At 33.5% G+C, this 14,498-nt stretch overlaps 2 protein-coding genes and 1 long non-coding RNA gene across 4 annotated transcripts; 1 reads left to right on the plus strand and 2 right to left on the minus strand.

Moving 5' to 3' along the window:
* Positions 1–4,312: 4,312 nt before the first annotated feature.
* Positions 4,313–4,921, minus strand: LOC123202136. Its single transcript, XR_006498931.1, has 2 exons — positions 4,685–4,921; positions 4,313–4,593 (listed from the first exon to the last, which is right to left on the minus strand). It is a non-coding gene; the product is annotated as an uncharacterized LOC123202136 (long non-coding RNA).
* Positions 4,922–5,572: 651 nt separating this feature from the next.
* LOC123202134 (probable serine/threonine-protein kinase PBL8) lies at positions 5,573–10,082 on the minus strand. 2 transcript variants are annotated; one of them, XM_044617895.1, is made up of 7 exons: positions 9,942–10,082; positions 9,693–9,856; positions 9,252–9,583; positions 9,040–9,175; positions 7,921–8,057; positions 7,695–7,818; positions 5,573–6,432 (listed from the first exon to the last, which is right to left on the minus strand). In XM_044617895.1, the coding sequence occupies exons 2-7, from the start codon at positions 9,742–9,744 to the stop codon at positions 5,930–5,932; spliced, it is 1,284 nt and encodes a 427-aa protein (XP_044473830.1). In that variant the 5' UTR covers positions 9,745–9,856; positions 9,942–10,082; the 3' UTR covers positions 5,573–5,929. The 2 variants fall into 2 exon arrangements, with proteins under 2 accessions (XP_044473830.1, XP_044473831.1); XM_044617896.1 differs by having other exon boundaries at positions 9,693–9,826; positions 9,942–10,076.
* Positions 10,083–12,720: 2,638 nt separating this feature from the next.
* LOC123201270 (50S ribosomal protein L17, chloroplastic-like) lies at positions 12,721–13,455 on the plus strand. The gene is made up of 2 exons (XM_044616697.1): positions 12,721–13,006; positions 13,102–13,455. The coding sequence occupies exons 1-2, from the start codon at positions 12,766–12,768 to the stop codon at positions 13,347–13,349; spliced, it is 489 nt and encodes a 162-aa protein (XP_044472632.1). The 5' UTR covers positions 12,721–12,765; the 3' UTR covers positions 13,350–13,455.
* Positions 13,456–14,498: the final 1,043 nt, after the last annotated feature.

The following is a 14,498-nucleotide window of genomic DNA, read 5'->3' on the forward strand; positions in this document are numbered from 1 at the left end:
TATAAAGAAAGAAGTGCGTGGAAAGAGAGAGCTTTGTCTGGGATGTTTGTCGAGCATAGTGGCTTGCACAACTAATTCCCCTAGGCCCCCACCATTTATTCGTCTGGTTTTTCTTATTTCTTATTAAGAGGAGCCTCCTCTTTACAGATAAATAAAATGGTTTCTGCCTGAATTTGCTCATGGGTATTCATGCATAATTATGTTACATTGAGACACACAAAAGCTAGCGGTCTTGGAAGTAAGGGAAATCATCATTTCCCATATTTTCCCTTTGGGAAGCCATTATCAAGCACCCCCATTAAAATCTGGCTTTTCATATTTTTTATTTACTCCGGTAGATGTTGTAACTCGTAACATGTCAAAACAATAGTCCAATGCATTGTAAAGATATTATCTGTTTTGGATATATAATATCATGAATTCGCTTTGAGATTTTGTAAAATAAAAAGTGTTTTGATAGTTTAAGAGCTTACAAACTGTTCAATTCATCTTTTCTTATCATTCTTAAATGATCATGTGAGATGCATTTTACTTGTATTTTGTCGACATGGATTAGGGGTTAATACAAACTGAATTGAGTCCAAACACCACTGGCTTGAGTTCATAATTCAACTTTGCATAGTTCAATTTGAATAAAAAACAGTTCAGTTCAACTTTATCAAACTAAAGTTAAATATAACTCAAGTTCAGTTCGGTTTTTAAGTTCGAAGTTCGAAGCTCGGCTTGAGTTCATAATTCAAATTTGTGACTCGATTCATAAATTATTAACAACGATGTCATTCTACCTAATAAAGAGCAAAATAACGTCATATTTTAACAATTGTTTGACATTACTTGAATCGAGTCATTAACCAGCTTGCAGGTTAGATTAAGTTAAACTTTCTTCAGCTCGAATTTGACTTGGTTTCAGAAAAAAACAAACCCTCCCAACTTGAGTTCGATTTAAATAAATTCGAGTTTAGTTAAATCAGTGTTTGAAACTAAATCAGCTCAATTCGCATCCAACCCTAGAATTTGACTTGGGTGTCCAAGATGTCAAAAGGAAATTTTTTTCCTTTCTATGCAAAAAAACGCATATGGTACCTAGTGGTAAACGGGGGCGGCTAGCTATAATACTATATAGAAAAAATCAAGTGGTGGAGGAATCTTGAAACTTCATTTGACATTCTTTGTCGTGATAAAGAAAGTTGGATCTCTAATTTTCATTTAATTATGCATCAAGTTGATCTTCCAGGGAGAGTTTTCGAAGGCTATAGGACTAAACACATGTGGGTTTTGTCCAAAATTGCAGAGCAAAATGAAATCGTCATAAATGAATGAGCATTTTCTTGTTGTTTTATTTGTTGTCATGATGCAAAAAAATTTCAATGGATTCTCCAATGGATACAAGAGTAAGTAACATTTGTTTTATCTTGAGAGAAGAATTTTGTGAATAAAACAAGCAAGCCTGATAAAGATTGGAATGGTAGGCAGCCAATCTGAGGAGGGTTCATTCTGCATTAATATTAATTATTGGTTTAAATATTCGTAATTAACATGAGGTTTATAATTAATTAGAGCAACTTGGTTTTAATTTGAGTCAGAAAACATCTAACTAATACGGTGGATTCTATTTGAGTTGGTTCGATTTTAAACTACCTTGAGTTGGAGTTTTAACTCGATAGTTTGGTTCGAGATTGATTTGTTTATTTATCAAATAATATTAAAATTAAAATAATGGAGATAATACTGAGGTTACAATATTTTATTAATATTTGTTATTTGAAAAAATAGTACACAAAAGAATTATATATGATTGGATATGATACAGTATCAGATATGATCAAATATATAAGTTATATGAGACACACGAAATATATACAGAATTTTTATATCATATTTGTTTGTATAGTTTGTCATGTGGTGGCATGAGTTGTGCTTATCACACATTCCACTGACAACATTGTTTATATTATTCATCTCGTTGATAATCGCCTCATGACATTGTGTATTGACTTGAACAAGTTCGCATTGAATATCATAGATTTGATTTGAACTCGAATTGATCATAAAGTTTATTCAACTAATATTGAATCGATCCCTACTAACTAATCAGTCTTTGTCGAATGTGGTGGCATCGTTAACCATCCAATTACCCATGTTCATTTTCCTCCCATGAAACAACCCAAAACTCTATCACTGTAGAAACTCAAAAGGAGACTTATTATTCGTTTTTAGGTTAATGGTGCAGGCCTTCGGTTTTACTTTGGTTGTTGCCCTTCCCTATGGTTAGGGTGAGCTTAGTTTGTTTTCCAAGTCCCTTTGTTGGGCTGCTTGTTTTTTTGTTAATAAATACATTTACTTACAAAAAAACAAAGAAACAACTCAGAAACAACAATTATGTAATTAATTTCAATCAAATTATTGACCCATACATACAGAAATGGAAATATATGTACGACAGTATAAGAATTAATTTGAATGATAAATGCAGGAAGAGGATTAGGGTTGTAAGAGAGTCATTTACAAATTACTCGAGGCTTGGCTCATATCGACTATCGAGCTGAGTTTGAGTAAGGTGTTTACTCGATTCAATGAGCTTGTGAGCTTATTCTAAACTCCTTGAGAAATCTTATCAAATTAGCAATTGTCAATTCACTTCCTTGAGCCCAGCTCAAATCAACAATTCATATCTCTATCTCAAACTCAAGCTTGCAACTCTTGAACTCTTCGGGTTTGCATCTTGCATCAAGCCTATCGAGTCAAATTTGAATCCAAGTTCAACTCAACTCCATTAAACCCCTAAACAGGAAGAGGATTAGGGCTACAATCGAGTCAAGCACGGCCCCGCTCATGTCAAGTCAAGTTCAAGTAGGGTGTTTACTCGAGTAGGTGAGCTTGCAATCTTAGGCTAAGCTCCTCAAGCCTTTCTCGAGCAATCTGGTCCTTAAAAGTCAAGTCAACAACCCTTAATTGTCTACTCTGAACCAAACTCAAATCATTAATTCATATCTCAAGCTCAAGCTCAAATCAACAATTGTCCAGTTTAAACTCTACATCTATCCTATCAAGTCGAGTTTGAATCCAATAATGTTCAACTCAACTCGGATCAATTGAATACCTAAACAAGATAATGTTATTTGTTTCGAAAGTTCATGTGAACTAGCTAGTGGGCTAACATCATCACCTGGCAAAAGCATTAGGTTTTCATATATGATAAACTAATTAATGGAGAAATGGAGAATGTGTAGTGCATTAGCCAAATTTTCTGTACTTTATTAACATGCGGATAGGAATACAAGCATTTTTATACTAATGATAAAGATGGAGATCCACATTCAATACATTGACTTTGTGACAGCAATACCATATACCATTCTTCTGGCTTTTCTTCTTCTAGTTTTTAATTTTATTCTTCAGCAAATAAGATAGAAAATTCAGTAAGTGATATCTGAATAATATTCAACTAACCTGACATCAGTTTGTCTCCATCATCAAACTGAAAAGTGAAAAAGCAAGACTTTAGAAAGGAATAAGGTGATGACACAATTAAGAAATGTTAATGGAGGTTTCATTTTCTTCCCATCTCATATGATAGTGCATTTCCAGGTCACATTCTAAAGAATGAACTTAATAAATTCCCAAAGCTTATAGGATATTGAATTAAGTATTTTTTGGGTTATAGGAAAATATGATATGACATGCTTTCTGAATTCGTAGATTTCTTTAAATTTGCTTCAATGTGGTGACCAATTTTCTTCCTCACAAACATTTTTGAATTTCAATAGGTAAAACGATCTTAAAATGCTATTTTAGATTTTGGAGAGGGGACCAAACCAAGCAAAAGTTATTGGATGTCTCATCGAAAGTTTAATAAACCCTAAAATTCATATGTCGTACTTTCGAAAGACGTTAAATTTTGCGATTGAACTTTCCCTCCATAAACCTTACTAAATGACTTTTTCAATGGATAAACTTATCGGCAAATATTATGTGTTAGATTATGTAGAGGAAGTCTAAATTTTGTTAGACTATATTCAAACGGTAATTTGAGTAGTAAAGAAAATGAATTTCAGGCAGAAGAGCCAGGATTTTCCCTCTTATCACATTTCAATATTAACCTTCTACCACGTTTCCTTGTCTTGATGTTCATTTAAATTATTGTAAGAATAGAAATAGAAATGTTTAATAAATAGTATGAATATATATATATATGATAAACAATGACAGTCATACACATATACATATAAATGAGTATGCAAATAATATATTATTATATAATTTTATATTTAATTTAAAATTATCTAACGATATAATACATGTACCAATTGTATGGTCATATATGTTTTTATTGAAATATGATATTGTCAAATTACTGAGCACAGGAAGTACAGTTGCAGGTTTTGGGGACGAAAGCGCAAACCCCATAAGGTTTGCCGGGAAGCTGGCAGTCGATTCCAAAGCAGCAAGACATGGTGACACAGGTGGCACCGCTGCAGCATTTGCAGACCAAGCAGAGCTGAAACGGCGTGAGTCTTCGTCTATTATCCACCACCACCTCCTCCATAATTCTGTACTCAGTTCCTCCGATTGGCTGCAGCAGTTGCTCTCCATCTGCATATAATGCAACTAATCAGTCCTCCCAAATTAACGCACAATTAATAACAGATTAACATGGATAATTATACATTAATGAATACTCCACCTTGTCCTTGAGCCGCCCTGAAATCGACTATCGATAAAAAAAACACGAGTAATTTGATTCCATGATTCATCTTGCTCTCAGAGACAGACAGACACAGTGACAAAAAGATGCAGGGAGTGAGAGGACGATGAGGATTGGAGGAGAAGGAGATTTTGGGTATAAAAAGATATATGTGGTGGAGAAAAGAGAGGTAGTTGTTTCGAGGTAATGGCATTGGTCAATTCTAATGTTGGTTTTATGTATGCCATAAACCACGTCATTTGGATAAGAAATTTAACGAAGAAAAATGTATTATTGAGATCAATAAAATTATGTATATTTATTATAGATATATAATTATGTATATTATTATATAATTAATTAATTTTAAATTAAAAATAAAATAATTTTTAATTTAAGTACATTTGGTGTCAGCTCTATTGGATTTAAAATTTACTAGCACATTGTCGGTTCTATCATTTGAGGAACTTGGAGCAGTCCTTTTAAAGTCAGTTTTGAATAGGACCAAAACCGAAATGTTGGGTATCTATCAATTTTGATTTCATGTGACTCTTTTGCAAAATCCTACTTTATGTAACAAAGCCGGAATAAAGATAAACTTAAGTTTAACTTGAATTTGAAAGATCTAGTCCAAATTAACAATGAGGTTATTGAAGAAATTGTCAGAAAATGTATAACGAGAAAAGATTGTCAGAGATGAAAAAAATAATTACCAGAAAAGGAGAAAAACTATTGAAAAAGATAAAAAATCAACAGAGAATAAATCTTCATACAACTTTCTGACAACCCCTTAAATTCAAACCAGGTTAATAGCAAGTTGAGACCAAACCAATTTAGGTCAGATCCAACCCCATGCATCTCACATAAGCAATTAAAATTACACGCATCTGATGGTGAAATAATTGTGGCAAGTTTTCATGTTCAACATAAAATCAAGAATTGAAATCCCAAAATTATCAGTAGTTGCTGAAGCCCACATAAAAAATGTCATCATCTTCGCGATATCAGCAGTAGCATTAGAAAGCAAATCCACCTTGAAGTAAAAAATTTGAATATGTAGAGGAACAATATTTAACACGCAAATTTCCCTGGTGAACACAATTAGAAAATTGACACAAGCAACCATGTTGGCTATAGGGGGGGCTTGGGTTCCAAGTGATACAGTACAGTGTACAGTAAGCACAAAGAAGCAAAGGGTTGGAGAGGAAACTGCACACCAAACAGTACACAATTGCTTAAACTTTTTCATCGAACCCTGCATGCTGCAGGTCCACTGGGCGAACAATTTGGATTTGGCGATCGACAATTAACAGCAGGACCAACATTATTGCCAAATCTAGAACGTACCCGGTAACCTGGAACTCCTCCCATTGCAAAAGCATTAGCACCATTAACAGCTAAGGTAGGGGAAATTGATGATGAGACTTCATTACCACCATCGTTTGTACATTGTAGAGGTTCCAACGTTTCAACTACATCGCTCATCAAAGGCCTTGCTTTAGGATTTTGGCTAAGACAATAGTATGCCAAGCTGCAGGCTTTCTGAGCTGCTCTCACTGAGTACTGATTTTCCAATCTAGGGTCAATTATTTGCAACATTTTCTTCTTGTCATTCAGTTTCGGCCGGGCCCAATCTACCAGACTTTGCTCCTTGCTTGGTCTCGTTTTGTCAACAGATTTTCTACCAGTCAAAAGCTCCAAAAGAACAACTCCAAAGCTGTATACATCACTCCTGGCAGTGAGGTGGCCTGCTCAATACATTCAGATCTTATCATTGCACTACAATGTTAAATTGCACAAGCACTAGCAGAAATAGAATTCTTTGAGTACGAGAAAGTAGAAACGTGAAAACCAGTCACATGCACAACACAGACATCACTGTTACTTCATCTACTGACTTAATTTAAAGGAAAGCCACAGGTTACATGAGCAATGAATTCAAAAATTAGTCAGCATGCAGGACAAGTGATTAAGACTAGGGTGGGATGCACTATACAAGGCACCAAATTACTGAGAGATGCACTGATCAATTATAATTTCAACAAAGAAAAAAGCTATAATGAAGGGTACGAATTGCAATTTCTCAGAAGATTTCATACTTTCATTTGGTTCCCGAAAAGTGTTACAAGGCTAAACATAGTAATGAGCTTATGAGTGAAAGCCCTTCTTCAGTATTGTCTATCATTCCTTCATTAATGTTCAGGAATCAAATGAAGGGTTTCAGTTGCCATGGCCAAAGGCTAAAGCTCCTAAAAGGCCAACCCTTCTGGTTTCATCAAGAATACATTACAGAAATATTTCCAACCCTTAAGCTTAAATTCATGCAAGCAAAAGACCTGGAATTTTGATGAATCTCACTTCAATTCTAAATTTCATGACAAAATTTTCTTAAATTCTAAACCTCACAATCAGAGAAGCATGAAAAATTTCCCTTCCATCAATGGTTTTTTTTTTCCTTTTTACTTCTCTTTTTTTATATATGTCAAACCGCTGCCATATTATCTATCACTTCATAGTTCTTACTCAAGTTCTCACTTAATAGTTCAATCATTATTTTCTTCTTCTTTTCATCATCAAATTTCTTGTTTCCCATTAACTACAATGTCCTTTCTCATAATAATGAAAGTTTGTATCACTTCCTGTTCTAAAGATAACATGTACTGGTACTTAAAATAAGTAAGTTAATGTAAAAATCATAGAATGACTCCAATTTCAGGTATACAAGAGACAACATTTGTAAAACTCCAGTGAAGAACCTTAAAATGGCCCATATTATACACCATCCAATTTGTATAAGAAAGAACCATCACACCAAAGAATCCAATGCCATCTCTCTATCATGCAGTTCTTATTATTAATGCCATCAATTATAGATTCTATTCTCTTTACATACAGAACATAAATTCAAAACAATCCCCAATTGATTAAAGATTTCTAGCTATATTCCCATATAGATTAGGACAACAGTGATGATAAATTAAGTATTTCTAAGATAAAAATGAGGGCATACCAGTCATTACATATTCAGGAGCAGCATAGCCATATGTACCCATCACTCGAGTTGAAACATGGGTCTCATCACCTTGTGGTCCAGCTTTTGCAAGACCAAAATCAGAAAGCTTGGCTGTGTAATCCTGAAGACTCCAAGACAAGGAATATTGATGAACAAGAACAAATATACCAAACAACCATAACAGAATATTGTTAAGAATGGGATGTATGAAGTTTCTACTCACAGTATCCAACAATATATTAGAGGTTTTGAAGTCCCGATATATAACCGGCCTTTCAGCATTGTGAAGGAATGCAAGCCCTTTGGCAGCTCCAAAAGCAATCATCATTCTTGTGGCCCATGATAGTGAAACAGTTGCCTCTAAATGCCTCAGGAAACACCGTATTAAAATAAGGAAAATGTACTGGAAACTAAGTAGCAACATTATACTTCCTAATGTCATCAGAATTTATTGCTATTGTTTGATCAGTATTATAGTCCTCAGTAAAACTTTATAAAGAAACAATTGAACTCACATACAGGATAATAGATTACAACAATGTTAAAAGATGAATGGTACAGATATAGTTAACGCCCCATTTGAAAGCAGAAGCATTTGAGAATGAAATGCCCTAAACTTCATAATGTGGGAAATGAAAATTTCTCTTCCGTGTAGATGACACTCACACCTGATCATGAATTCTTGATATTATCCTTTCATTAGGGTGGAGAACGAAGTTTTGCTCTCAATAATCTGTCTGCTTGATGTTATTATCCTAAGGACATTAGATTAAGTTTTGAGAAGCCATAAACTGTATTTCATATGAATTTTGACCTTAAAGAGCACCATCCAAGACCGATAAAGAGTAAAGTTGACAGCACTCATCACTGAATATATACTGTAACATGCCCAAAAAGGGATGGAAAAGCAATGCGTATGAGTAGTTACTTCTAGGGCATTTCCTAAGCAATCAAAAATCAAACAGGATTTGCATTTAGACCTTATAACAGGAAGTGAAAAAAGTTTCAATTTTTAAAGCATAAAGAGCTAAGCATATAGTAAACGTTTACAAGTAGTACAGGACTTGTTACTTTTGCTCAATTCTTCTAAAATATGGAATAGCAAGTGTAAAATGTAGAAAGCACAAGTGCATACTTCTAGGGCATTTCCTAAGCAATCAAAAATCAAACAGGATTTGCATTTAGACCTTATAACAGGAAGTGAAAAAAGTTTCAATTTTTAAAGCATAAAGAGCTAAGCATATAGTAAACGTTTACAAGTAGTACAGGACTTGTTACTTTTGCTCAATTCTTCTAAAATATGGAATAGCAAGTGTAAAATGTAGAAAGCACAAGTGCATACTTCGAAACAGGTGATTTTCAAGGCTCCCTCTGAGCATAAACTCATAGACAAGTAACCTGTGATCATCCTCGCAACAATATCCAATCAATTTAACAAGATTTGGATGTCTAAGTTGGCCGAGGAAGTTCACCTCCGTCTGTGGACAAAAAAATTAATTAATTAACCGACTAAACAACATTCAGATGAAAATACATACAGAAAGAAAGACATACAAGCCATTCACGGTGACCCTGAAGGCCCTCCTTATTGAGAACTTTTACAGCGACAGGGAGAGATTTGAGACCAACCCTGACATTCTCATCGATGTAACCTTTGTAAACAGTTCCAAATCCACCTTCTCCAAGAATATAATCAGAGCGAAAACTCTTGGTGATAGTCTCGAGCTCGAACAAAGTGAAGGCAATTACATGAGTATAAAGCATAGCATTGCTTCTACACTCCTCCAAATTACGTGGAGTAGAAGAATCGCTCAGATCTGACACAGAACGACTATGTTTCTTCTCCGTTCTAACAGGTAAAGAAGATAAGTTTTGTAATTGCTGAACTGTAAAAATGTCGAACACCACAAAAACGAATAATTAAAAATACAAATAAACCCTAAAATTAACAAATAAATGAAAAAAAAAAAGAGATAAATTAGATCTGAAGAAGACCTTGAGCACTGGTGACAACGGCCGATTCCTCTCTAGTACCACAGTTGCCCATTTTCCACTGGCGTAACGTTCCTGATGGCGCTCAGGCTGAGTTTCATTCTTCGCTCGCTGCCGAGGTACTGTTTTCTTCCTCACTGTTTCAGCAAGCTTTCTTTTTCAAAATACTGAAGAAATGAAAATTGAAAAATGGAAAATTACATATTAATTACACTCCATAACTAGAATTACTGGAAATAAAACTAATCAGACCTCTTTTCTCGTTTCGTCTGTCTTGCTTGCCTTCTTCTCTGTCGTGACTCAGTTTTACCAAACGGTATGTGGATCTCCTCTTGCCTTCTTTTTTTGCTGCTTTTTTTACAGTAACCCCAAGATAAATTTTGACTTTTTTATACTGTTGCTTCCTCATTTTATTATAAATGACAAGGAGATCCAGTAAAATCTCAAAATGACAATTAGGTTCATATCAATTAAGGGTGGATTTGGGCCAACCGAGCTGACTTAGGCTCAAATCCATATTCAACTCAAATAAGTCAAACTCCAACTGAAACTCTAGCTTGGTAGCTTGACTCAAGGTTGAGGGCTCACCAACAATTCTTCACCAAAGCACTTCATCTATGATTATTCTTCTTATTCTCTTTTGTTGACTTATCACTTCTCTAATATTACTATTTATCATTCGAGGCGTATAATACTCACATGGACTATTTCATTAGTTTCGTATAATAATTGTATGGTTTAAATTGTAAAATTATGTTACGTATTGAACAAGGGAGTGCAACAACCGTTTATAAAAATATAATGTTCATTTCATAGTGGAGAATAAATAAGTTACCATTTCCTCCATTAGGGCGTATTCTCCTCATAAGGTAATGTCTGGAAAGAAGTACTAAAAATTAGCTTAAGCTTGAATTTGAATTTATCATTTTAGCTTTGAATCAAGCTTAAATTAGTCTTTGTAAAAATATATTGAGTCTATAAGTGGAAAGATCAAAACTCATATTACACAAAACTAATTAGTTTATATTAAGGTCTAATCTACCACTTTTATATATCACTCATTTATATTATTTTTTAATCATTATTTACTGTTAACTCTATCGTTCGATTGGATGCATTGTCACTTGATATCGAGATCACAATTGAACCATAACATGGCATAATTTGGTATACTTTAACTCTTGGGACACTAATTAAACCATGTTAGACTATATCAGACTTGGCAATCTGGTATACTTTCGCTATCTTTGTAGCTACCATTTTTCATTTAAGACTATCAAGCTTATTTACATAATAAATAGAATGAGTGATAAAGGCTTATGGCTATGTAGAGGAATTTGTCTAATTCAATTCTTAATTGATAAGGACTTAAATATTGTGCGTTTGATTCGAGTAATATTTTATTATCAAAATTAAAATATTATCTTGAAAATAACATATCTAAAATATTATAATATATTATTTTATTTAAATAACCTTAGATATAATTATTCTAAAATATTTTTTAGGCCAAAGGACTATTTCCCACCCAAGGTATGCTATTTTTCTAATTTTTCTCCCTTTAACTTTAAAAATCTCATTTATCTATTTGTGGTTAATTAAAATTAACGGTTTTAAAGGTAAAATCGTCATTTTATCTGTATTATTAAAAATAAACTTAAATTTGATTTTATTTCCCTCCTAAACCTTAAAAATTGATAATTTCTCCTAACCCAAGTTTTAAAAAACAACATTTCCCCCCTTAGGGTCTTCAAATTTTCAAAGTTAGTTTTTCAACACCGTTTCTTCCTCTCTGACTACCTCCAGGCAATGTCTCTTTCTCTCCGGCACAACCTCCTTCCAACAGTTATCCTGGGCATGATTGTCGACGAAGACTAGTCGTCTTTGTCGAGATGAAGATGAATCATCTTCGTCAAAGTCTTTGATGAAGATGAATCATCTTCGTCTAGAGAAGAAGAATCCTCGTCGACGATGAGTCTTCATTGTTGATAAGGACCTCGTCTTCGTCTTTCGATGAAGACGATTTGTCTTTGTCTCGACGAAGAAGGCTCTTCTTCGTCGACGACCATGTCTAGGACAACCGTTGGAAAGAGGTCACGCCGAAGAGAAAGAGGCGTCGCCTAGAGGTCGTCAAAGAGGAAGAAATAGCGCTAAAAATTTGAATCTGAAAATTGGAAAACTTAGGTTAGGGGAAATTATTAGTTTTTAGGGTTTATGTGGGGAAAATGATATAACTAACAGACTCAATTAATTTTAATAGTCTATGGGTGGGTAAATAAGATTTTCAAAATTAATAGAGGAAAACTTAAAAACACTGCATACTTTAGGTGAGAAATAGTCCATTGGCCTATTTTTTATATTTTTTATTATATTAATTGAAAATAGTAATAAAATATTATTAAAATTTTTTATTACTTATCAATTAAATAAAATAATATTAATAATAAAAAATAAATTATTAAAGTAATTTTTATCTACTCCAACAAAACACCTCTTAAATTTTACTTAACTTATTTTATCTAACTTTAAGGACCAAAATATGTTTAACCCCAAAAGCGAGCCTCCCATCATTTTATAGTTTTTTAAAATAAATGTTGGGCAAGATTCAAGCCAAACAAAACTTAAATAAAAACCAATTCAAACTTAGTTTGAATTTAAAATGGCTAATTAGAATTTAATTTATTTGAATTGGTAATGTATTTATTAAAAAATTGTTAAAAAATCACTTAATAAAAAGAAAAATGATTATTAGAGATTAAAAAAGAATAAGAAAAATTATCGAAAAAGAATGAAAGTTTTCAACAAAATACAAAGAGTCCTCAGAGAAAATGAAAATTATTTAAAATAATGACTCTGTTGATCACCCGATTGAGTCGAATTCATCTCAATCTAGTTCGGTTTGAATTCACTCATACAGGCCCAAGTAATAGACAAATGGGCTGATCCATATGCATGGAAATTGTATGGGCTCTGAGAAAGGGGAGCCCATAATCCGGCAGCCATGGTTTCAAGTCCTGTCCAATTTGTCTCATCATCAACTATTCAGCCAGACTCTCACTCCTGCGAATTCTAAGCAATGACGATGGCAACGGCAACGATAACGGCTGTAACGGATACGAGTAGCAGATGGAGTCTGGCATCTCTAAGTTCAGCTCTTCCTTCACTCAATTCATCTCCTTCTTCAAATCAATTCAATTCATCCTCCCCTTCTTTCCCCCAGCGTCATCTCACTCTCAGCCTCAACAAACAACCACAACTCATCCCATCTTTCACCGGACTCGCTTCCGCCAACCATCTAATCTCCCTTGGCTTCTCCGGTAAGTTGTTTTCTTCTCAAATTCGACATTTATCACTTTCATTTTCATTTTTCTGAGAATATATGTATATATATATTTTTTAATTTTGGTTTCAGACTGCACGAGCCTTGGACATTGTTTCACTATTGTGGATAACGGTCGCCGAATTTCTGCAATGAGTCATGGAAGGCGAGTTCCGAAGCTGAACAGACCGCTGGACCAACGGCTGGCTTTTCTGCGTGGCCTTACGACTCAGCTCCTTAAGCACTATATTACTTCTCTCAAATCTCTATATTACCATACATGCGTTTGTCTTTTAAAATTAAATGGTTATATTATTTTTAAACAGTTTTTAGATGGTTAATTGTAAGTTAGATTGAATGTTGTTTGATTGGTCGTGAAAAGTTGTATATAATATTTCTTGTAGTTTAATCACTTTCCGTGATTATATTACATGTGTTAATTGTTGTCGAGAGGGTAATTTTTAAGTTATGTTGCATAATGAAAAGACTTGGTGTTTAACTTATGTTTTTTGCAATTGTTTATATTTTGTAGGTTAAACTGACCGGTTGAATTGGTTGAACCGTGACCTAGTACAATAATTAGTTTAATCACTCGTCCGGTTTTAAAAACATTATGTTTAACCAATAAAAGCAAAATCCTCGGTTATACACAAAAAAAAAAAGTGGTTTGGCCTTGAATCAATAGCTGCGGCTATTATTGTTTGTTTGGAGTTTAGTAAGAAAGATTTGAATAATAGTCACGTTGGCCTAATACTTCCTATCTATGCCTTTGGTCGGCCGAAGTAACTACTAAATATTACAAATTCTCGAATCAAATCAAATTTGGGTTACAATATTTATTGTCATAAATTTTAAGTCAAGTTAAAAAACTTATTTAACAATTGGATTGGTTCAAGCGTTGGGTCTTAATCAAGTTAAAAAACTTATCTTACAATTCAATCAGATCAATCTGTAGTCAAATCAAGCTAGTTCTGGTGTCCTATTAACATTTACATAAAATTTTTTATTTAGTTATATATTGTTCTAAATTTTAACCTAACATCTTGCAAATGGATATGGTTTTCACTAAGTCAAAACTAATTTCGATTATATTATCCCGTTGTTAATGAATGGCACCATATAGGTTACATTCATGTTTAGTTGAATATTGTTATAATGTTTATTAAAATATTTTATCAGTTTGACAGTCAATCATACTAATTAGATCAAAGTTGTCTTTGATCGGATCAATTTTTAATATGAGTCTAAAAAACCTTTTTTTTACCCTTTGGTTTTCTCAAATCTAAATATTATTTATACCTTGTATTCACAATTAGGGTTTGGATTTGATCCGAATTTAGATTGAATCCAAGGCTCAATTTGAATGATTCGATTTCAACCCTATAAAATAATCTCACCCATTCAAATAAGGAATTAGATGCTTTAATAGTGAGTAGGTTTCAGAATCAACCTCTTCGACTACAAGTTTAAAAGAATATCAAGTCGGTTCA

This window comes from Mangifera indica, chromosome 18 (assembly GCF_011075055.1).
Source record: "Mangifera indica cultivar Alphonso chromosome 18, CATAS_Mindica_2.1, whole genome shotgun sequence".
NCBI lineage: Eukaryota > Viridiplantae > Streptophyta > Magnoliopsida > Sapindales > Anacardiaceae > Mangifera > Mangifera indica.